Here is a 25,181-nt window from a genome sequence, read left to right on the forward strand (position 1 = left end):
CACGAAGGTTTGTGACAAACTTGAAGGGATTCCCTTGAGGAGATCTCCAGATACAGTGTTCACAAGGTCAAAAAAAAGGTCACTCTTACCTTGACCTTTGACCCCCACCACCAAAATTTAATCAGTTCATCAGTGAGTCCAAGTGAATGTTTGTGCCAAATTTGAAGAAGCTCCTTCGAGGCGTTGCTGAGATATTGTGTCCGCGACAACGTACAGACGGACGGACAACCCAAAAACAATATGCTGTCGCCGTAGTAACATGGGAGCAATTAACAATAGTTGATGGCACTTTTAAGAGCTGATATGAAGCTCACCAACGAGTGTTTAGTTACAAACATACAATTTAAGTAAGACTTTGAAGGCAGGAAGTAATTACACTGTGAGATTAGATACTTTAACTTGAGTAAACAGTCACAACTTCTTCCACCGCTGACTTATGGGTAAATTTGAGCAGTACAAGTTAAAACATGCATATTTTTTTAAATCATTTAAAATTATTATTTTCTCTTTATTGCAGTGAAGCAAGAACAAAGTCTACACTCACTGTATGCATCAGAACAAACATTCAGAGTACACGTTAAGACACGCATGGTCCTGATGGGACTGGTCACACTGTGGACCGAGGGACGGAGGAACGTGAAGCCGACACCAGAGCTCGGACAGCGGCCTGTGTTTCTGTGAGATCACCTACAAACTAAACCTCTTCATCTTCAGGCTGTTAACATGAATCATCGGAGTGAGACACATTTACACTGAAATAAACCTCATGGAGCCGGTCCAGAGTTTGACCGACAGGCTTCAGACAGTTTGACCCAGTTGATAAAACCCTGTTAATGGAAACTTTAACGTGTCTGTAATCACAGTGGCTGCGCTGAGCGCTGTCTTAAAACAAACACCACCTACCACAGAGAAATCGAAACCTATCTGTCTGTCTGTCGAATAAAGGCGTAACGTAGACACTAAAAGTCTCCAATTTTGCATCAGGGTCCAGAGCACACTTCCTGCTGCGCAGCAAAACCTACAACAATGGCTTTTACTCAGCAGTCGCCTTTTTACAACCCAGTAAGTGATTCAAGCGTCTGTGTATTTTTCATTAAGTCTTTATTTTTCCTGAGAAAACTGTGATGACTGTTTGGCTGGACGGGGGAGAGGGCTGGACTCTGGCTCGACCCGTTACTTGGGAGTTGGCTGTGGTCGAAGCGCAGACGAACTAGGCTGGAAATTGTTGTAATTGAACTTTTCTTTCCCGATTGGCAAAATTATACTTGCGAAAACAAAATTGAAAGAATCCTCCGCGTATCATTAAGATGTGCTTTGAGGTTCGGCTCAGACGCACTTCCACATTTAACACTTATTTCAGAACTGTTCTCGTTTACTTGTTTTACGACCTTATAATAATCCTATAATAATAGAGCGGTGTGAATCATCTACAAATTGCAGCTTCTGCTTCCTGAATCTGAATGAGATTTTAACCATTGTTTGACTGAGAGAAGGAAACTTGCAGAAGCTGGAAAATGAGGCCATTTGACATTTTTGCTTCATTTGTTCGTGTTGGTGGGAAAACAATATTAATACAATAAAAACTCCAAGATCATGGATTTATCTGATTTGCACTGTAAATACAACAAAGAATCAACTTTCTTGGTGATGTGTCAGTGAGGAAATGTCAAGGGAGGAAATAAAATTAATAAATTAATGAAAGAAAAACTCAACAGCGCCACCTACATGTTTGGGATTGTAGGATTAAACTTTACGCAACCTTGATTCACTTCCTCCAGTTTCATTAACAAGTATATTCTATATCTGATGTGATGAAAAGCAGCTGTTCTCATGTAAAGTCCCGTCTTCTCTAGAGAATCCCCTTCACTGGATCGATCCATGGCGGTCTGCAGGAGGGGAAGTCAATCAGCATCAGTGGACGAGTCCTGCCTGGAGCTGACAGGTCAGACTGCTCTTCTTCATCATCATCATGATCATCATCATCATCAACATCATCATCATCATCATCATCAACATCATCATCATTATCACAGCTTTACTTTACTTTATTTCTCAGCTGTCACTCATAACATTGTGCTGCTGGAAGGAGAAAGTAGAAGTAGAGAGTCGTTCAAACCAGAGACACCTACTGTTAATGATTGGCTTGATATTTACTTATCAAATCGTTAGGAAATAATTACTTTTTATATCAGTTTGCAACAGGACACATTCATGAAAGTACTGGAAAGGTGAATACGGTAAATGGATAATGAAGTAATATAATAAAAAAAAAAGAATATAAAAACTAACTTATTAAAATGAGAAATATGATGCTTTTATGTTTGTTAATAACTTAATTTCAGTCTGACTAACAGGAGGTCGCTTTATGTTTAATGAATTATCATGTCCTCATGATAAAATTCACCCTTAGTGATAATTTATTTCATTATGATTCTGTAATGTATGTTAAAGATATCCTGACTCATTTTCTTGTAAAATAAATTATTGGTGACTAACTTTAAATTTAAATCATTTGCCTTCCTCTAAAACATTTGCAAAGCCGTTGGCAAGACAATCTAAACTCATATGGACTTCATCAGTTGTTGTTTCCCATGGCTTACGACGTAAAAAGTTCCATACAGGCTTCTGTAAGCAGAAAGAAGTTTTTAAGCCATAGCACAAAGTAAATGATTGTCAGTATCTTCTGCGCCATTAAATGATTGACTTCTGTTTTTCCCAGGTTCCATGTGAATTTCCAGTGTGGTTCCAGACCCAATGCGAACATTGCTCTCCACTTTAACCCGCGGTACGACAATCACCCTGCTTATGTGGTTGCAAACACCTTGCAGAACGGCAGCTGGGGCAGCGAGGAGAGGAATTACAATTCTCCGTTCCCCGCCGGCTCGTCCTTCAGCCTGCTCATCACCGTCTCCCGTGATTCCTTCCAGGTCTGTTCCAGAGCCAGAGCTCTTCATAATCTGAAACAAAAAGAAATCCTGTCCATGACAAATCACAAACCGAGCCTGTGACGAGGGGCGACCCTGAGGGACGCCAACGCCAACTGAACGTGTTTGACTTCCTGCGGAGAATACCAACATAGCTATTTATGTGTAAAATATTTTTCTGTGCCCCGAAATTAAACACAAATATTTGCTTGCTCCAGGTGAACGTCAACGGCCAATTCTTCATGGACTACAGACACCGTATTGCCTTTCACCAAGTGGACACCATCTCCATAGGCGGGAAAGTAGAAATTTCCTCCATTGCCTTCCAGAGCCCTGTGGTAAGGATGTTAGGAGAATTAATTAAAAACCAATAAGGCATTAATTGTGTTTCATGTACAGTTTGTTACAAATGATCCCAAACCTGATAAATAAATCCACATGTAGGGAATCTGAGGACTAATACAGAAATGTGAATGAGATTAAAATGGTTTCATTCTGTTTTTTCTCTCTGGACGGACGGCATTTCCTGCTCAGCCTGCATTTGGTTCACATGTAGCCTATCCCACCCAGGCTGGCTTCCCTTCTTGTCCGGCATTTCCACCTCAGCCTGGATTCCCCTCCCAGCCAGGGTTTCCTCCTGTAATGTTTGTGAGTATCTGGCACACAGAGCTTCTCGTTGGGGCAGGGACAATCCTTTTTGGTTGAGTTAAAGGGTCAGGTCACACAAATTATAAGAAAAATAAACAGATTTTTCAATTACTTGTAGTATTATCTTGCTGTGTGGATAGTTTTTGGTGTCCTGTCCTTAGATGGTTTGAATGTACTGCACTGAATCTGCTTAGATTGTGTGTGTATACTATGGATTAGGGACAGTCCAAAAGAACACAAGGCAACTACACAGAACACTACACAAAGGGCGTAAGGTTCAGGAAGTCCTCATAAATAAACAATAAATGAAAATAAATAATGAATTCCTATTCCATCTCTGCACAGAATGTTCCATACATGGGCATCATCAGTGGAGGACTCACACCTGGCAGGACCATCACCATCCAGGGGACTGTTCAGCCCAGTGCCACAAGGTCTGACTTCATTATCAGCAGCTGGATTTCACTTTAAAACCAATTAACTTTACACCTCAAGCCTGAAGACTCTGACCTACGGCCCAGAGTAGTTGAGAGAAATAGGAATGAAATCAAACCCAGTAAAATATACACTTTACAATACAGACAAATATATAATCAAAATAATATAAATATTTGCACTGACATTAGCATTAACACAATATTACTATAAAATATCACTTCAAAAATAATATTCTAATTTATTGTATATAAAATAATGTTTAGATGAATTAAGGCAGACAGCTGTTTGTTATAACTGCATTAAGTGTCTGCTTGTTTATTATACATAGTTACAAGTACAAAAAGTATATTATTTAACTTTTATTTTGAAGTTTAATTTAATAATTATCCCATTGCACTGATGAAATAATAATACAGGATTAATCAGCTGCAGAGAAGCTCACAAACTTATTTTATGCTCATTTCCTGTGTAGACTGGGTCAAAGAGTTCTTCCGTATGGATGTAAAATCTTTCTCCTCAAACTGAGCTGAGTAAAGTGAACCGTCAGGATCCCGGCGCAGTCGTTCAGTACAGAACCACAAACAAAGGATCTACTGTGAATCATAGATTTAATCTGAACTGTACAAAACAACTGGAAACAGCAAAGTGAATCATCATTGTTGTTTCAGGACACTTTGTTAACTTGATGTTTCATATTTGCTGTGATAATTTAACCAGTTTCACATATTGTCAGACAGTTAATCAAGATTTATTGCGTGTTAACATGAACCCACATCTAACCGGTCTTAATTATAGTAATTATTGTGCAAATGACAGAGGAGAAGCGTCGAAAGCGGATGGCTGTGTGATCACAGGAACTGCTCTTGTATGTTTTTTATTGGGGAGTCACGAAGTGTGCCACTTTGAATGTCACTTGCAGGAATGATAACTACGTGTTGGGTTTCATACATGGGGAACAAGCAGTTTAAACATTCTCCTGCATATTTGGAAACTGAATATGTAACGTTAATAGCAGCGTTTACTATTTCCTCAAAACATCTGGTGACATAAAAAACTGCGAAACCATCATTGCATGAGGTGACATGAACCTCCCCTTTGATTGCAGCTGCAGGAAGATGACTGATGAAGCAAATCACATTTTCACAATGTTTATTCATGTAGAAAAAGGATCGTCTGACACGTCGATGGTCTGTATTTATCTGGTGCATCTGCTTTCTCCTTTGCATGCTGAGCGACTCTCGATGCGTGAACTGCGCCTATTGTTGAGTTTTTCCCATGGCAGGGATTGTTCTCAAAACAGGAAGTGACCACTGTTTCCACATTGTGAAGAAAAACTGTGTTTTACACAGTTTGATAAGAAACAAACGGTTCAAGCTCCCAAAACAAACCAAAGCATCAAAAAACAACCAACGCTGGGAGTTTGATTTCCTCAGGGAATCATTTATAAAGAGATGATACAGTTCAGACTCAGTGACGTTACTCGAGCTGTTTTTAATGTGGTTTTAATTAATCTACACTTATACAGTATTTCATTACATTGCTATCTTGGCTGGTATGTGATGAAATCTAACTCAGAATTTCCTCTATGTGTGCAGCTTATTAATATGTATGAAGACATTATTGTCTAAAGACAATAATAAAGTAATAAATACATGCATTTTACAGTACTTGTATTTCCCAGCTGTTTAAAGGGTCACTCCACTGATTTCAAATTACAGTTCAATAGATTCACAGGAAACGAATGAAAGTGGACAAAGTCAAAGCAGCAAAGGTTGAAATATTCAGACTTTTAGGATCCTTCGCTTCCTATAATGCTACTCCATTGAGTTTTTACATTAGACCCTTCTTACCTGGTGAACTCCACATATTTCAAACCAATGTCTCCAGTTTTGATGCAGGTTTTGAGTTGAAAATGCAGTTCACTGCAGCGTCCTGATGGCCGAATGGTTAGGGCTCAAATCTCCTGAGCAGCGAGTCCCCGGTCCGACTACCTTCACTTTGCTACATGTCGTTCCCCTACCCTCTGCCTGAATTCCCTGTCTGTCTGGCTCTATCTGATAAAGGTATAAAGTGGCCAAAAACACAACTTTAACTAACTTTAACTAAGAAATGCAATTCACAATCTGAGCTGATACTTAATATGATCATTAGGAAAATGTTCCTAGACTCGAAAAAGCTCCTGCACAACCACTGAAGACATTGTACAACTGTTCACATCAGCTGAGAGACGAGGAAACTGACCATTATCTGCAACGTCGGTCCAGTGTGATGTTGTCCTCACGCCTCTCCTCTGTGTCTCCTCTCAGGTTCCATGTGAATCTCAGCTATCAGTCTGGCATCGCTCTGCATTACAACCCACGTTTCAGCGAGAACGTGGTGGTTCGAAACACCAAGCAGTGGGAGCAGTGGGGCCCCGAGGAGCGAGGTGGAGGGATGCCCTTCCGTCAGGGGCAACCTTTCACGGTACGGCTGGGAACACTGCGCTGACGGTGCACGCAGAGATAACATCATCTTCCACGTCATGTTCAAAAAACAAGTGTGAACAAGTTTGCTGTGTCTCTGTCTTTCAGTTGACCATCTGCTGTGAAGGTCACTCCTTCAGGATCGTGGTCAACGGGATGCAGACGCACAACTACAAGCACCGTTTCACTCACCTCCAACAAATCACCACCCTGGAGATCGGCGGTGACATCACTTTGTCCTCTGTGATTGTGTAAAGATCCGGGCCCCGAGCTGACGCCGTACAATCGGCACAAAAACACAGCAATTGCATTTATCAATTAATTCATGCTCCTTGATTACTTTGGGTATTCACTGGGTATCACATATTTACCTCCTGTGTATTCATACTACAAATAATCATTCTCATTTCTATATTATTATCTGGTTGAATTCAGTCGCTGAGGTGGAAAGAAACAAATACACCAGCGAAGAAAGTGAAACTGTCAAAATGGGAATTTGAAATACATTGTGTAATCGTTTATGCTTTGTGAAACATTGAAATTAAACCTTATTGTCACAACAGGCGTTGATGGTGTGATGAACTATTTCCTGCTGGAGCCTGATCAGGTAAAAGACAAAGCAGCTACTGTAGATAACTACATTTTAATCAGTCAATCTATGTGGCCAACAAATTTACCACAGCTGCAGCAAAACCACAGCCTGCAAGAAAGCAACTTTTCTACGAGACATGAATTTTTAATAACTTTCTTTTGTCATTGACTAAGTTTGTCTTTTGATTAAGGTATATTTATGATGTATTTTCAGTGCACATAAACACAAATACAAACAGAACAACCACCAACCACCTATCAGACCTAGGCCACTGAATAAAAGTTAGTCTTTCACGATGACCATGAAAGAGAAGAAGCATAAATATTATGGGATTACATTCTCTGTCTTTTACACAGCTGAAGGTTCTGTAAAAACATCATGGGGCTTTGTGCTAAATGCTACAACTAAAAGCTAAAGCTACTCTAGCTTAAAGAAAATTGTAAAGTACATTAATTTCTAGACCTTGAAGAGTTGGAAGTGAAACACTGAGCACAGCGGTCTTTACTGCCACTTAGTGGTAAAGCCACAACTAAAACATTCTGTGTTGCATTCACAGTCAAAAAAAAAAAGGGCCATGTTTATCGTTATGTTTTACAGGAAACCAAGGCTTACCCTTTAAATTATCAGTGTTTTTATTACACAGCAATTAGTACAACTTCAACTTGCTACAGGTTCTTTTCTGATCCCTGAGGGCCAGGGGCCACACATTGTGATAGTGGGGCCAGAGACCACAGAGAGTCAGTTGTTATCAGACAATACAACCTACTGTTTAAAATCATTGGTCAGTTGTTTCAAACCACTAAACCTGCTCAGGTCAAAATTATATAGATATTAGATATTGATTGAACATATGTGGATTACGTGTTCATTTGAATCTACTTTAATGATTATTTAATCAATTAATAACCTATGTTGGACTGCAGAGCAGAGAAGAGCTGATTTCCCTCTTTAAACATTTACCACAGCGTTTTTATTTCAGTCAAGTGAGTACTAATTAAATTTAACTGATGGTGACTAAACACATGGTTGTGCTCCACATTTCAAATACTGACGTTTGTGAAAATGTAAATTGCCACTTCTCTGTTAAAAATCAATATCACGCATTCATGCAATTGCAGAAAAAATATTTCAAATTATATTTTAAACAATGTCTAAAAAAGTATATGAGCACACAAAGATATCATTGTGTTATGTATTAAAGGTGTAATTTATTGGAACTGTTTTTTGGGAGGTAAGGTAGGTAGGTAATAAAAGTTCGATCTTAGAAGCTAGAAGTCTATATGGGGATGTATCAACTTCTGTTAGGGCATGTACATGTGTGTATACATGTCTCTCTGTTGTTGTGGGGACAAATTTGTGTTTGAAACCATCAGTGTGAGTTTATTTTGGCCAGTCATGACAGCTTCAAAAGGCTTTCTGAGGGACACCTGCAGGTCAGTGTCAGGATGACGACATGAATGAAACTGAATATAACGTCCTTTGTGCAGAATGAAACGTGAGGAGGGAAGTTCACGCACCAAGCAGCAGGAACATTCAAAAATTCTCCCGGAATTTTCTAGCTGCGTTTACAGTTTCTTTCACACATTCAAATATCTGTTCACTTGCAAATCTGAAAAATCAAACGCATGCACACATTCACAAGTCTGAGTGTATGGAAACAGAACACCCCTCTCATGCATTTGCAAATATATTTATTTTTGCGAATTCTTGTACAATCGCACCCCCCTCACAGTGATGCAGCAGTTGGGCTGTAATTTCTGCCATGTGTCCGGCAGGGGTCGCAGGTTGACCGCCCTCAGCCGTCTCTCTCTCTCTGAGAGCCTCAGAGCTTGGACCTGGGAGCAGCCAGCTATGATAACGTTAGCTGAGAGCCAGTCTGCGGCTGCTGTTCCCTGCGAGCCGAGCTGCACCCACTAACAAGACAACAGCGGTGCTCCATTTGCTTGTACTGCAGAACAGTGAGTATTTCTTCCCATGATAAAAGCCTGCTCAGAGAGAGAGAGAGAGAGAGAGAGAGATGGGGAGAGAGAGAGAGGACATATTTTGTTGGAGGACAGCGGCGTGTTGAGGCAGACAGGCAGGCAGACAGACACTGGTTCATTTTCTCTGGATCCCAGTGTGCTCCAGGATTTAACCAAAAAATGAGGGCAAAGAACTGAGGCTGTGACTTGAGCCAATTAGGCTAGTTAGCTAGCTCCAGTGGGGTTCTCACTGGAAAGTGAAACAGGAACATAATAAATTGATGTTGGCTTGTGGTTTTGGAGCTTTTTTTAATTTGTGGCGGAATAAAAAAAACGCAAATATTTGTTCCCGTGGTTAGGTAACGTCCCCCTCTACCTACCAAACAGTAGCTCGGCTAGCTAACGTAGCCGAAAAGCTACACCTATTTTAGCCCTGTCACGCTTTTTGTCCCCTGTCTGTGTGTTGAATAGGGAGTGGGGCTGCTTTTTTTGAAGCTAGTCTGCCAGGTGTTTGTGTGTTTTAACCTCGGCTGTGAAGCAGATAAACGGATGAGAGCTTTAAACGGCAGGTACTGTTGACAACCTTAGCGCTTTAATGTTCCCTAGCTTCGGTTATCGCAGACAGAAGGCGACGCTAATGTTGGTTCATTCACCACGGCCCCAGCTCTCTGTTTAACACTGACGTTAAACTCTGAAGGTAATAATGACTGGAGTGGAGCTTTTAGGAAACTTTTTGTTGTTGTGTTTTTCATTATCCGCTGGGCAGCACCGTGTGTCTGTAAAATATCAACTTACATGAATGACTATGGGACACTGGATAGCTGTGTTACAGCCGCTGCACCTCTGTGCTTTTTTTACTATGTTTTTAATATTTTAATAATCCGCCTTGTGTCAATATGTTGCCATCAATCACTGACTTAACAGCTCACGCGGTTGCCAGGTACAAATTAGATTATAACAGCAACAACATAGTCATAAAAGCTGAATGACGGCTTCTAGCTGGGAGGAGATCCATGCCCAACATTACTCATGACATAATTAAAGTCCACCTGGACCCACCATCCAACCTTGCGAGATTTGGTTTCTCTGAGTGTTTATTTGAAATCTGCAATATTTTAAAACTGCAGGAAAAGTGCAACATGGGACCTTTAACAGCTCAGACGGCTGCCAGGCACAAATTAGACAGTCATAACAGCTGGATGACAGCTTCTAGGTGGGAGTAGATCCATGCCCATGATTACTTATGGCATAATTAAAGGAGGAGACAGTTGTTTGTTTGGGACTCCAGACTGTGCTTTAACAGTTAACCTACTGTTTCAGCAGTAGGAATATAAGAATAGATATCTGAGATTTGATGCATGTATTATTAAATATTGTGTTTCTAATGGGATTACAGTCACAAGAAACAATTTTCTAAACATATCTGACTGGTCCAGCTACTGATTAAAATGTTTAGCACTTAAGCTCCTCCCCAGAATATTGTCACAAAAATAATATAAAGGTGTTTATTATGGACTTTATTGTTATATTATTGATTTTTTGTTAATGTCCAGTTTTACATGAAAATCTGGACATTTTTTCTTTACTATTTAGTATTTTGTGAATTTGACACAGTTTGTTCTCTCTGTCTCTTCCTCAGGGGATTTGTCCCTGTTGGTCACAACAAACCCAGCTGACCAGTGAACTGGACCACCTCCACCTCTGTAGGGAAAATAGAGCCACGTTGGACGGAAACGTAGCATTTAGTTTTCACCATGTTTAATCTGATGAAAAAGGACAAGGAGAGGGAAGGGAGTAGGAAGGAGAAGAAAGATAAAAAGGAGAGGATGTCTGCAGCAGAGCTGCGCAGCCTGGAAGAGATGAGCATGCGGCGAGGTTTCTTCAACCTGAAGAGGGAGGCGAAGCGTGAGTCCAAGAACAAACTGGAGATCTCCAACCCCATTCCCATCAAAGTGGCCAGCAGCAACGAGCTCACCCTCACTGACATTGAATCGGATGGCTTGAGCAACCGAAGCAGCATGGTTCTGGATGACCAGCTCAGCGCTGCCAGCTCCACCGATGACCTGAAGGGCGAGGGTGGAGGAGGACAGGATGGACACCGCAGCTCAGTCCATGAACGCGTGGCTCACTTCGGTTCTCTTGCCAAGCAGAACTCCTCGCAGGTGGGTCAGATGATGAAACGCTTCTCCTTTTCCCAGAAGAGCAAAGAGGAGAGCCCTTCAGAGAGCTCCACCCCCTCAGGCCAGAACTCTGCTGCCCCGTCCCCGCATGTGGAGAGCAAAGTCTTGGGCATGCTCCGCAAGCACAGCCTCAAGCAGCAGCAGCCCGGAGCACCAGCCACCAAAAAAGTCTGCATCCCTGAAGTGGTCGACAAGACCTTCCCCGCACAGCTGCAGCTGCCGGCTGTGGTCGCACCGAGCGCACCAGAAACACGTGAGCTGGAGCTCCAACGCCGCAACACTGGTGACTTTGGATTTTCTTTGCGTCGCACCACTATGCTGGACCGCAGCGTTGACGGAGGAGTGTACAGGCGTGTGGTCCATTTTGCCGAGCCTGGTGCCGGCACGAAGGACCTGGCACTGGGGTTGGTGCCGGGCGACAGGCTGGTGGAGATAAACGGGCGTAACGTGGAGAACAAGAACCGGGACGAGATAGTGGAGATGATCCGTCAGTCGGGAGACACGGTGAGGCTGAAGGTGCAGCCGATCCTGGAGCTGAGCGAGCTGAGCCGCTGCTGGCTGAGGAACACAGAGGGCCTGCGCCGGGAGGCCAGACATGTAAGCAGCTTGTCCACTTTCTATTTTCTAACAGATAACAGCACCCTGTGTCACAGGTTTGTTTTGACAGGCAGATTAGCTGCAGCAGAAGCACAGCATTGTCTCCGGCTCTCAGTGTCCGGGTCCTGATTTATTGTCACGCTGTTTCTAAGGTGTCAGTGTCTGATCATGATGTGGGAGGTGATGCCTCCTGGATGCCAGTAAAATTGACCAAGATAACATTGTTTGACATTACTGTAAATTTTGGGATAAATCCTTTAATTGCACAAATAAAATTTCCAGCCTAGAAAGCTGATGCTAGACACAAATTTAACGACACTCTGTGGGTACGTCCCAGTTCCCTTAATCACATCCAGGTTTCCTCCACTTGCATGTTTTACTTGCATCTCAGTCCGTCCCACTAAAGAGGTAAGCAGTGAAGATGTGAGAGGGAAGAGGAAGCAAGGACACGCTCTGTTAGAGATGCGTCCTTTCCTGTGAACCGTCATCTACAGTGACATCTGTTTCTGATGCCAGTAGCACAGCTGGATCAGCTGCCATTTGGCCTTAAAGAAGGGCATACAGTTGCCACCAGCGGCACAGAGATGGTGTTTTTCTCCTTGTTTCCCCATTTTTAAAAAAAACTAAACATCATATGTTTATTCCAATAATTAAGAAAGTTGTTATTGATCTTTTTATTAATCAAACCCACAGATCCACTATTTTTGATTTAATGGTGAATCACAAATTAAATCTTAAATTTAGGAGTAAATCAACAATACAATATTAATACATAATATTATATGATTAATAATTATTAATAAATCATATATATATATATATATATATATATAATTATTTATATCATTTAAAATGTAATTTATTTTTTAAAATTATTTTAATTTAAATTTTTTATTTTAAATTAAAAAAATCTGCCCACTTTTCTTTAAAACTGTGGTGATGTGGATTCAAGTCAGTCTAACCAGATATCAGATGTCTAATCACTATAGATTTCTATAGATTCCTGATGAAGGGGCGTGTCTGGGGTGCAGCTCCTCAGAGCAGTAATAAGAGCTTTAGGAGGGATGACTGGAAGGACCTGGAAGGTTAAGTGAGGAGGAGCGAGGAGCAGGGAATGGTCAAATGAAGGAACTGGGATGTACCCATGTTGACGTCTTGGTTAATTGTGTCGGAGACGCTTCTAAACAGGCAGATTTACTACAACACAAGAACAGCACTGCCCCGGATTCTTGGGCGCATTTCTGTCCTGCTTCTGTGAACTTCTTTTACAGTTATTGTACGCTGTCTCTGCAGCATCATATCTCTGTTTCTGATCATGATGTGGGAGATCGCTGGAGGCAAGCAGAGTCAAGGTTCCCTGCTAACATTATTTGTGCCTCTCATTGGTTTGAAGAGTGGGATTTTTGGAGCCTGATTTGGCTCCAGAGTTCAGTCTCCTATTGTTCTGTTTTTTTTTTTTTTTTTTTGCAGTGATCAACAATGGCGCGCTGCTTTGATTCACCCACACATATTTTCTCTGAGGCTGAAAAGCCCCGTCTCTTTCAAACACCATTCATTTGCTGCGTCTGTTTCCATCGGACGTTGTTGCACTTTGGATGAAAATAACTGTGAAAACATAAAGATGGAAATGTACCTAAATATTTCTGTACACCCGCTCAGCATGAAAACCAATTTCATCATAACATGTTGTTTTAGCCCAGACTATGTGGCTTACATGGAGTATTTAATTAGGTTTTAATTGTACTCTAATTATATTGAATGTTGTGGTTCATTATGGATTTATGTCTATAAATCCATAATGAGTTAACATCTGACAGACTAATAGACTTGCTGGCTTGAATCAGGCAGGTGTAGTAAATCATCTACATCTTGTCACACTCACCACTCTGCTGCTCTCACTTTCTCTTTCTCAGAAAGACTTGTTTTCATTCTTTCCAGTTGCATCCATTGTGCTGTTAAGCTACCTACTGTCAACAAAACTCAGTATTTTCTGCACAGATGTTTCACATTAAAGGTCTTCCTTAAGTGGCTCAGTGGGCATATCTCCTTGCTTTCCTGGAAGGCTTTTAATGTGAAAATCTTGTGTACACATTTGTGCAAACTTCTCAATGGTTAATGAACCACACAGTGGTGCTGAAATGATAAATTATTTATTTAAAATGAATTTGAGGATTTACTGCTTTTCTGTTTTATATCAGTGGACAATGACTGTCTTTGGGTTTAAACAAGTCACTTGTCACTGTGGATTTTTGTGATTTGATTTCCAAAGTATGGAGTTATCTTTTTCCTTTTAAAGGTATTGAAGCAGTTTTGAAAGTCGTTAAATTTGTATTCGGAGTTTGAAGATCCTTTGCATTAGCAGTAGCTGAGTGTCCTCCAGTAGGCTCAATGTCTTGATCATGGCCTGTTTGGCAGCATCAGAGGGCTTTCTTTGTTTGCCTCCATTGGCTTTGGTTCAAGGGTCCTTGTGACACAGTCAGGCTGAAAGGAGCTCTAATCCCCCCCCTTCTCACCACAATTGAATTCATCTGCTCTGGTAGGCAGGGAGTGACTCTGTGCAGCCCATGTTGTCCTTTTCCTAACATGACAGAAGCAGCAACTGACTGGAGAAGCTGTGGAAAAACATCCCACTCTGCCTGTGACTGGACAACACACTGACTCTGTGTCATGTGAGGAGTTGTTAGAACGATTTCCATGGAGCAAACAGGAAGTGCACACTAGGGCGAGCTTTGTTTAAGTGTATAGGCAGTGTTGGGTCAAACACACACATACACCAGTGTTTCCTCTAGGATGTTTTTGCGGTGGGAGGGTGGGGTGGGATGGGGGGGGGGTCGGGGAAGTGAGCAGAGGCACATGAGCACCCTGAATGACAGGCACATAGGGAGGGCCGGTAAAAACAACTGGCCCACTGATGCAGCAGCCCACCAGGATCTGTCCTGGTATGACCGCTGATCAGTCTGACTGTGAAGGGTGTTGTTGTACGCTGGTGGCTGGACTGAATATCAATAGGTCATTAAAAAAATCTATCTAACTAAATGTCAGCTATTTAAATCTTCCTTTCGCTCGCTTTCTTTCTTTTCCTCTTCTTCCTCTCTTTTCCTTTCACTCCGGTCAGGTGTCAAGGTGTCGATTTTGCTGCAGCATGCCGATGCTGCAAAATATATATGCTGTAATATAAGAGAAACTCTGGACACAAACAGAGACATGCTTTTCCCATCCTTTACGGTCAGGAGCCTATCTCTGCAGTTGATTTGTGTGCGTGTTTAACAGCAGGACTGTCTGTGTCTCTTTGTCCACTCTAACGGATTTCACCAGCTTGACTACTGGTTTCAATAACGGCGAGCGCACGGAGAGGCCATCCTTCAGTCCTGACAAAGGGTTTAAGCAGGACACTACATCTGCCATGTCACATAACTCCCAGTTCCAACAACAGCTTCCAGCTTTTCTACATATTATTATTTTATTCCTGATACACTCAGTAAGCAGGGTTTCTTTGATTTAAAAGGCCCATATTGAAGTCTTCATACAACATCAGGCTAAAACCCAGATCTCAGCAGTCTCCTTTGTGAGGACAGTGTTATCATAACGGATAGAAAATTATGTAAATAATATCCAGACTGTAATAACCTGGAATAATCCTCTAAAAAGAGGGATTGGATTTGACAAAGCAGCATTGTGGCTGTTCCCAGTAAAACTGCAGCAGTCGGGATTAAACAGCTGAAATCACTCAGCGTTGTGTCAGTCCATCTGAAGCCGGAGCCAGAAGTCTTCCACACAAACACGGACACATTAAGATTTAATCAAGATTTGGAAGCAGACAGACAGGATGCACCCATTCTTCTAGCTGTGACCAGTGTGGGCAGGATGTTCTAAAAAAAGGCACTGAGAGGTCTGAGGAGAGGAAGAGCCAGTTTCACCCTGAGCCAACACTTAAGACAATCACTGGCTCACACATAAGACGAGCAAGGCCAGGTACACACTTGATAGGATAAGCATTAGCTGATAAACTTATATGAGTACTTTGAAGAAATCACGTAGGCCTGGCGTCTCTCTCTGGGCCTTCAGCTATGATAGTTAAGGTGACGGTAAGGAGCAGAGGCATGGAAATACATTAAACATAGAACATCAAGATGACATTAAGATAGCAGTTAAAGACAATAAAAACTAATTTGAATAAATAGAAATATTTATCATGATTGCATAAAATCAGGTAAGAAACTTAGAACACCATTTAAAAGAAGTGCTGCAGTGATAAAAGGTGTTTAGGAAGTTTGTTCCACAGGTGGGGAGCATAGAAACTAAAAGCTGCTTCAGCTTGCTTGGTTCTGATTCTGGGTAAACCTGTCTCTGATCACCTGACCTGGGGGGTCTGGATGCTTCATATCGTACAAGTAGATCAGAGCTGTATTTGGGCCCGAGAACATTTAGTTCCTTATAGATGAGTAGTTGGATTTTAAATTCTATCCTTTGACACACAGGAAGCCAGTGCAGTGATTTAAGGACCAGTGTGATGTGCTCCCACTTTCTTGCTGTTAGTGAGGACTCTGGATGAGCTGCAGCTGTTTGGTGACTTGGTGAAGACATCATTACAATAGTCCAGCCTGCTGAAAATAAACTCAAGAATAAGTTTTTCTGTGTCCTTTTTAGACAAAACTCCTTTAATTCTTGCAGTGTTCTTTATATGACAGTAGGCTGACTTTGTAATTGTCTTTATTTGGCTGTTGAATTTTAAGGTGCGAGTCCATAACAACACTAAGATTTCTGGCTTGATTTGTAGATTTTAGTGTCATGAATTCAAGGTGAGCACCGACTTTTAATGTTTCTTCTTTGGGGCCAAAAACAGCTTTTGTTCAATGCACATATTCAGTGAATGTAAAAGGGACTCTAGTCGCCTGGTGACACTGTTATGTAGAGTTTTGTGTCATCTGCATAATTATGGTAAGAGATGTTGTAATATTCCATAATCTGAGCAATCCGAGGAACTCCACGTACAATTTTATGTTCGTTAAGATTCATAATTACCAATTGGCCCTAGCTAGTAGTCCCTAGCATGTAAATATGATTTCAATAATTAGGGAATACATTATGTCAATAACGGGTGCCCACAAACAAATGTGTGTTTGTGTGTGTGTGTATTAAAATCCAGAACCTTTAGAGGTGATGCTGGAGATCAGGACAGGACTGAACGGAGGTTTTAACCAGCTGAGCGTCATCAACAGTTATTTTAATTTTCTGAATGGATCCATCTCCGGTTCCATTTTCGTGTAAATGGTGTAATTGTATAGTAATGCCACTGAAAACATGTGTGGTGTCCTAGTTCGTTGTTGATCTAAGATTCAGTAACATCCTGAATCCTGAATTTGAATTGGACGAGTTACTTTGTTGCCTGTTGCCCTTTCTTCTCAGATTTCCTCTCAAATCCAAATCTCCAAAAAACACTGGAATCTGTACATGGGTTTCTGTCTGAATTATAGCTCAGGAAGCTGGCGTCCTCCTTTGTGGATATTCTACCAACCACACTCATAACGAGTCTGTTAACTGGGATCATGTACAGTGTGGAAACGGTTAAGCAAACGTGTTGGCTTGTAAATCTGCTGGAGTTGTAGACTTTAGCCCCAAACTATCTGAAACTTGCGGCAGGAATCCAGATCGAAGAGGCCTGGAAGGAGAGCGGAGGCCGGAGCGTGAGAGAGAGTGGAGGTTAAAATAGTAAGAAGCCATCTTCACTTGTCTTAACAGGCTGACTGGAACCAGCGGGGAGCAGGCCTCTCCCTTTAGGTCTCACTCTGGTATTTGTGGAATCTGCTTTGGAACAAATAGACCACTTCCTGACCCTCTCCCCCTGGGATTCTCTTATGGAGGAAGAGGAATGAGGTTGTGAGGCTGAGGGCCGATGCAGGGGGGAGAGAACTTGATCTCTGTGAATGTGTTTGATAAAGAGGATTGTTTTCTAAATCTTGTCTGCGTGCCAAGTTGTTTGTTCTAACACAGTGGCTTCAGGAAGTATTCAGACCCCTTCCCTTTTTGCACACTTCATTGTGTTGTAGATTTAATTCTGAATGGATAAAGTTGCCATTTATATACATTAATCTAGACTCAATAATCTATAATGATAAAGTGAAAATGTGTTTTTAAAGATTTCAGTCAATCAACAACTGAAATCTTTCATATTCAGAAGTATTCAGACTCGTTGCTGTGGCTCCAAACTGTGGTCAGGTGCTTCCTGTTTGCTTTAATTATCCTAGACATGTGTCTAGAACTTCATTGGCAATCTCTGGCAAATTGAATTTTTTGGACATAGTTTAGAAAGGTTCAAACCTGTGTATATAAAGCTTTCACAATTCACACTGCATGTCAGGATGAAAACCAAACCACAAAGTCCAAAGAGCTCCCTGTAGACTTCAGTGGTTTAAAATTGTGGCGAGGTATAGATCAGGGCAAGGGAATAAAACCATTTTCTAAAGCTGAAAGCTGAATAACCATACAGGCAGGGCGTTGGTCAGGGAGGTGACCAAGAAAAACACTCTAACAGAGCTTCAGGAGTCCCTCTGCAGAGATGGAAGAACCTGCTGGAACCTGCTGGACGACCATCTCAGCAGCACTCCCATCAATCAGGCCGTCATGCTAAAGTGGCGAGAGGGAAGACGCTTTGAGTAAAAGCTATTTGACAACCCACTTTGAGTCTGTCAAACAACATTTAAAAGACTCTGAAAGCGTGAGGAAAAATCACCTGGATAATACCGTCTCTACGGTGAAGCCGGGCGGTGTTGGGGTGTTTCTCTGCAGCAGGGACAGGGAGACTGGTCAGGAGTCAGGGAAGGATGAACGCAGCCAATTACAGAGAGGTGCTTGAAGGAAACCTGCTCCAGAGGGCATGTAACCTGAGACTGAGGTCGACGGTTCGTCTTACAGCACGACAATGACCTGATGCAAACGGCCAAGACGACGCTGCCGTGGCTTCAGGACAAGTCTCCGACTGTCCCAGCCAAAGCCCAGACTTAAAAATGAATGGGTTAACATGCATCCTGTGAATTAGTTATATAATATCCTGTATATTGTGGAGGCAGCTCAGAAGAAATAATGAATAATGAACAACAATCTAACAGAGTTACAGCACTTACATTTCCCTGTTCACTGCGATAAGCCTATAACCTTAGACTGTTTCACTCTATTTACAAGATTATAAATTGCACAGACATCACATGTCTTATCTAGGCGTGTTGTATAATGTTGTATGACAGTGGACGTGTTTTGTTCTGTGTTTATGGGGAAAAACAGCTTGAGACAATTAGTAAAGAATAAATTGGTATTTTCTTCTCTTGAGGTTTTTATTTGATAAATACAGGACGTGTGTTTGGGGCAGAATGCATCATGGGCACCTGGAAAAACAGGCACAAAGTCAATCTGACTTGATTTATTAGGATTAATTCACTGGATACAAGAAGGCTACGATTTGTGAGGCAAATAGTTTCAGTCTGATTGTAAAGGTTGAATCTGAAGGTGCAGTATAATCCTATGCTTCAGTAGAGAGGTTACATACCTCAGGCTTGTGATTGACTGCTTTACATGAGTCAAACTGCACATGAATGCATGTGTGTGTTTGTGATTACGCGCATTAGCTCCTTCACACACGCGCAGGCACGCACACACACACAACACACACACACACACACACACACACACACACACACACACACACACACAATCAGTCCAGCAGAATTCCTGTTAACAAAAGAACTCAGCTCCCAGTAATTCTCTTCACCGGACTGTTTGGAAATAGAAGCACTTGTCTGAAGAGGATGAAATGTTTTCATCTGCTGCTGAAGTTCTATTGTGTTGCTCAATAATCCCTTATATAGTGATTGTGGTTTCAGTGAAATATTCAAATATGACATCTGGATTCTTTGTTTTTTTACTCTCATCCCAAGGGCATCAGGCCGAAGCAGCCGCGATTATTTCTGTAACCACATACTGCAAGTCAAAACTTATTATTCAGGGAGGCTTGGCTTCAGAGTCCTTCAGTGTCAAATTATCAGGTTTACAGCAGAATACTACTGCGGCGTTGATGAGTGTGTTTTGGTTCAGCGTGTTTGCATTGTAAATGAGCGGGTCCTGGTTTTGTTGCTGGCGCGTTGCGGCTCAGAAGAACAGGCGCTGAAAGGCTCTGTTCATTCCTCAGCGTTTCCTGTCGCCCTCAGTGTGCAAGAGTTCAGAGGGCAGCCGGGTCGGGATGAGGGAGGAGGCAGGAATGCTATAGGACGAGTTGTAAGAAATGGGATGAGTGACACACACACACACACACACACACACACACACACACACACACACACACACACACACGTCTGATTTGTTTTTCATCACATCAATGCAGAAACAATGTGCCAGGTTAGGATGTGATTAATGGCAGACAGAACAGTGGCTGAACTGCCGAGTGGAGGTCTAAAAATATCACACATCACGACAGTGCTGTCTCTTTTCCTTACACACACACACACACACACACACACACACACACACACACACACACACACACACACACACACACACACACACATACACACACACACAAGCCAGAAATAGCGAACTGAAAGAATTTACTCGCTGAGACTAAATGTTAATCTCAAAAATGACATGTAATTGAAACATGCTTGTGTTGCAGTTTTCTGAACTGATAGAGGAGAGAGAGAGTTAATTAGCTCCAATGTGAATGAATAATGACACGAATGAACGAAAAATGAATATACGTGTTTGACTCTAGGAGGTAATATGTTTGAAGGTCACACTTTTGTTGGGAGAATAAGTGAAGTCGCCGTGTCTCTGTGACGCTGTGCTGAGGCACCGCGGTGCTCGGAGCTAAACGCTAATGTCAGCATTTGCAGGTATTTGGTTAGAAACCAAATGATCGCTCGCTTCAGGCAGCGAGTTGCTGCCTTAAAGTTCCTCTCCAGACACGTTTTCAACTCTTTGTGGGTGGGTCCTAATGAGTTGTGTAGATTAGTGGATGACTCATAAACTAATCTTTATGATTGAAGAGACATTATGTGATAGTCATTAGTCACCCGTCACTCTGTCATAGGATTATGTGGGCCTGATGCTTCTGATTTACCAAACATGAAGGTTAACCCTGCACTGGTAGGCTCTTAATCCTCTTTCCTAGTGTTCACTGCTGAGGGTTAAATGAAGTGGGGGAGGCACCGGGTTAAACTGAGCCTTTCGCTGCGACTGTAGTGAATAGTGAGACGGTTTATGGGGGTGGTAAATGCAATTTAAAGGATTTGTCTGGTGTTACGCCTCGTTTTTCTTGCACTTTGTGAGTTGTGGGTACCAACAGATTTGCTGAGAGCTACAGAGGAGGGAAGGGAAATCAGAAAGTAAAGAGAAACTGACTAACACATCGTTGGTTTTGATCATTTTTAATGGGGTTTGTTAACGATTAAGAAAAATGTAGAATTGCGTCACACTTAGTTTTTGTTTTGTCAGTGTTGTTTCAGTGTTCAGGCATAAAGTGCTGCAATAATGCCACAATAATCCCCGGCGTCATGTTGCCATAAAACGATCCCAGTGAGCAGTGGTAGTGGAGCAGTACGTGTCGGCAGATACCCTGACCCGAAGCATCGGGATTGGCAGGTTTTTTGGAGAGAAAAAGTCCGCTGTCCTAATGATTGGCAGCCCCTTTCTTACCCCCCCTTTAAATCAAGACCACATTTCCCATAAACCCAGTCACTTCCTGTCCCTGCCCCACCTTTTTTCAGACTGCGATCTGAGAGCTGCAGGGCCTGTGGTGCAGCAGCGCAGTGACAGTCTCTCTGTCTTGGTCAGATGCCACTACAGCTTGTTTGGCCTCTCTGTGCTGACTGGAAACCACTCTGTCAGCACTCTCTCTCTCTCTCTCTCTCTCCACACACTGACACAATGACACAGCAGCACAGCTTAAAGCGCACTGCCTCGACAGAAGCACCTGGCCGTTTCCATGGTAACAGACTGCTCTCTGGCCTCTGGTCTTATTTGCAGTGATTTTTTTTTTTTTTTTTTTGGAGACAGTCGACTAAAACTGAGTCTGAGGAAAGTAAAGTTGTGAGACGTCGGTATACAACAACAAAGTGGGAAAACCTAAGACACGTTTTCACACATTGGTAGACGGAGTAAACTGAGACTGATGCCGTATAGAATGCATATGAGCTTATTTAAGGTTATGTAAATCCTCTGGGACACAGGCAGTTGCTGTAGCCTGTATATTATCTTGATCTACAATCGTCAACATCTTTATGTCGTCTAGTTCTGCCATTTCCTGCGTCCACAATACGTCCAACCGTTCCAGTGTGACCGCTGCAGTTTCAAAGCCAAGGGTGGGTGTGGAGGGTTTAGAGGGAACTTCCAGTCGTACTCCTCCCTTCTGCGCTATAGGAAGGATGTTTTTACTATTTACATCTTTGAGCTGAATTTGGGAGGAAATTGCAGAAATGCAGTGAAGGAGTGTGAACACTCAGAAGGGAGGGGTCGCCAGTGGCGAGTCGTCATTCACACAGCTAAACCCGGTTGTGACTCTTATCCTGGTTTTGATCGCATGGCAGATAAGTGATTGTGTGTTTGTAGACTCAGTGATGTGGTGCAGATTGCAATCGAGTGTGCGCTGCCCAGGGTGTCGGGCCGTGTTTGTCTGGTATGCTCATTAGAGGGTGACACGGGAGTGGAGTTTTCACTCCTGTCCCATCCCACCAAAAACATTCCTGTCCCATCCCAGTCCTGGAAGAATGACTCCCGTCCCGTCCCGTAATTGTGTTTGTTATCAGGATATGTGAGCTGGCATCTGCGCACAGAGATGCCTCTAGTGCACGTAAAGTTATTGCAGCAGCTCAGACAAGTGATTGGCCAACACCTCGTCATACAACAGTCAGAGCAGAGAGGATGGGATAAGAAAGAATAAAAATTAATTCATATTAGAACTGCATATATAAAAACTGACCTATTATTATGATTCCTGTCCAACTCCAGTTAATAGGAAGATGCATGTCTGTCGTCGTGGTTACGTGACATAGACACATAGACGCTGAGGGACGACCGGCAGGAAGGGACAGTCCTGAGGAGCGATTCATCGGAGGAGATGTGTGTGAACTGCCCCCCTCCCCCCCCCCCACCCCCACCCTGCGTCAGTCACCAGCATGTCTGCAGATGTACACTGCAGGAAGAGACTGTGCAGAGTAATGAGTCGAAACCACAAGTTTAATGCGCACATGAGCGCTGAGGTTTCTGTGGTTGTTTTACAGCAGAAAAATTTGACCAGTGGATCTGCCATCTGCTCAACATCACTCCAGCTTGAGGATGCAGCCTTCTGATGACTGTCCTCTGAGTTTTGAATCATAATTTCAACGATTTCAGATGCTTTATGCTCTTATTACGGCCAAGGCTGTGTCCCAGTTCGGGAGCCGCATCCTTCAGAGGATGGAGAAAGGTGTGGCCGCCGTAGACCGTGTTGGCCAAACCGAAATGAGATTTTTGCTTTGAGTCACCAGTTGTGCCCGTCTTTACCGTTTTTTTTTTTTGTTTTTTTGTTTTTTAAAGCTCCTGTCGCCTAGCAACCTTGACAATACAACTCTTTCTCACAAACACTTGAGGTTTTAAGGCCCTTGGTTTTAACAGTTGTACCGTTAGCAGTTGAACTGAGCTGAAACCCTACTTAACATTTAAAAGTGTAATCCTTAGGCGGTGTCGTGTTCTGCCATATTTTTTTTCATTACCGGAGCGCAATGAATCTTGGGATAGGTTGGGCCACAGTGGATCCGCCCTTTTTGGAGACTTTGTTGCCCGGGAAACGAAGGGCGCATTTGAAGGAGCCTTTGAAAATAGGACGGTCTAGTCGCCCCTGAAGGATGCAGCCCCTGAATTGGGACACAGCTGAAGTTCAAAGTTCGTGCTCATGTTTAACCCCAACCTCTAGTCTCAAGTCAATTGACCAGAAAAGCAACGTCTTTCCCGTAAGGCAACACAGTAAATCACGTGATGTTTGAGACCAACGGCGCAGTCACAGTAGGCTGCTGGTGGGTGAAGAATTTATCTGGTAAAGTCCCGACCCAATGAAATGCTTTGTGCTTTTCTGCAAATTGATTCTTCTGTTTGTACAAACCTGCTAAAATTCACTGAAGCTCCTAAATGTGCAGGCAAGTTAATGTGCCAGCACCGACCCGATTACTTCCTCAACACACACACACACACACACACACACACCCACCCTCAGCTGGAAGGCCACACTGCAGCACATGTCCAGCTGGCCGCTCGGCGTTATCTGCCGTTCAGTTTCCATTTGAGCAAACAGGGCAGTGAATGGTCGTGTGTTTTTATCTGCTCTTCCTCAGCTGACCTAAGCCCCCGGGGCGTCTGTCAGCCACAGAGAATGGACTGTGCACCGGGCTCTTTGTTCGCTGCAGTGTCCTATCGCTGCTGTGTGCGTGGGTGTGTACAGAACTGTCATACGCCATTGTGATATGTGACTGATAATGTAATTACCTGTCAAAATGCAAAATACCAGTCTGAGTGAGTCAAAGTGTAATCACGTGAAGTATGAAATGCATCACGTCAGCTTGTTCATTCATCTACTACAGCAGGTCATACATACATGGATATAAATGGACCAACACAACATCCTGTGTGTCTGCAGAGAAATGCTGAACAGTGTATATTATCGCATATTCTTGTCGGTCGCTCTACTACTGGTCCAGGCAACAATCCTCAAATTCCTCACTGGAGGACTTGGACTGACTGCAAAATTAATAACCTCAGCTGTACTGTGTGTTTAGCAAGTTCAAAGTAGTTTTGGATTTTTTTTTTTTTATCAGTTTTCATTTTCATTTTGTTTTGACTTTTTGTTTTCGATTTTAGTTTTAATTAGTTTTTGAAGCAGGTTTGTTAGTTTACTTATCATTTTTTGGAAATACTTCATTTTAGTTTAGTTTTTATTAGTTTCAATGTTAGTTTTGGTTAATGATAATAACCTTGGTGGTTAGTACTTATCAGCAAATGCTAACAATGCTAGTAGCCATTAGCCTGTCTTGTTCTTGTTTTCTGGTTTATTCTTGGACCGCTGTCTCATCTGTTCACTAATCTAAAACGCAAAACACTATAATAATTTCATTATTTCATATTCTTACCTGCTCAGATTTCTGCAAGATGTTAGTAAGTGGTTAGACCAAGCAGATGGTTGGATGTTGACACTCCTTTTACTGGCAAACTCTTCAGCTCATACGTTTCCTTCAGGAGGGACTCCAGGAATTTAGTGTTGCACTGCTATAAAATTGGGGAATTAACATGTGACATCAAGTTATTCAGATTTTAATCCCTAGTAGAAGAAAAGTGGATCCTAAACTTCCAATTACACGGCTCATTAG

General features: G+C 42.3%; 2 protein-coding genes across 2 annotated transcripts in view; both read left to right on the forward strand.

Moving 5' to 3' along the window:
* Positions 1 to 935: 935 nt before the first annotated feature.
* LOC111234784 (galectin-9-like) lies at positions 936 to 7,036 on the forward strand. The gene is made up of 8 exons (XM_022762971.1): positions 936 to 1,062; positions 1,854 to 1,942; positions 2,720 to 2,927; positions 3,143 to 3,262; positions 3,459 to 3,572; positions 3,918 to 4,006; positions 6,317 to 6,473; positions 6,581 to 7,036. Exons 1-8 carry the CDS (start codon positions 1,027 to 1,029, stop codon positions 6,725 to 6,727), a joined length of 960 nt encoding a protein of 319 aa, XP_022618692.1. The 5' UTR covers positions 936 to 1,026; the 3' UTR covers positions 6,728 to 7,036.
* Positions 7,037 to 10,680: 3,644 nt separating this feature from the next.
* The window catches only part of LOC111234779 (unconventional myosin-XVIIIa-like), a 100,848-nt gene continuing 86,347 nt past the window's right edge, over positions 10,681 to 25,181 (forward strand). The window contains exon 1 of the mRNA XM_022762967.1: positions 10,681 to 11,802. Coding sequence (XP_022618688.1) covers positions 10,780 to 11,802 — 1,023 coding nt within the window. The 5' untranslated portion in view covers positions 10,681 to 10,779. The remainder of the gene's footprint in view (positions 11,803 to 25,181) is intronic.

Source organism: Seriola dumerili, unplaced genomic scaffold, assembly GCF_002260705.1.
Source record: "Seriola dumerili isolate Sdu_G_001 unplaced genomic scaffold, Sdu_1.0 BDQW01000458.1, whole genome shotgun sequence".
Classification (NCBI taxonomy): Eukaryota; Metazoa; Chordata; class Actinopteri; order Carangiformes; family Carangidae; genus Seriola; species Seriola dumerili.

Excerpts from the sequence above, each read along its gene's own strand:
- LOC111234784 (XM_022762971.1), top strand. The coding sequence starts at position 1,027 with ATGGCTTTTACTCAGCAGTCGCCTTTTTACAACCCA. Across the intron at positions 3,573-3,917 it reads GGTTTCCTCCTGTAATGTTT|AATGTTCCATACATGGGCAT; the intron begins GTGAGTATCTGG and ends ATCTCTGCACAG. Across the intron at positions 6,474-6,580 it reads GTCAGGGGCAACCTTTCACG|TTGACCATCTGCTGTGAAGG; the intron begins GTACGGCTGGGA and ends TCTGTCTTTCAG.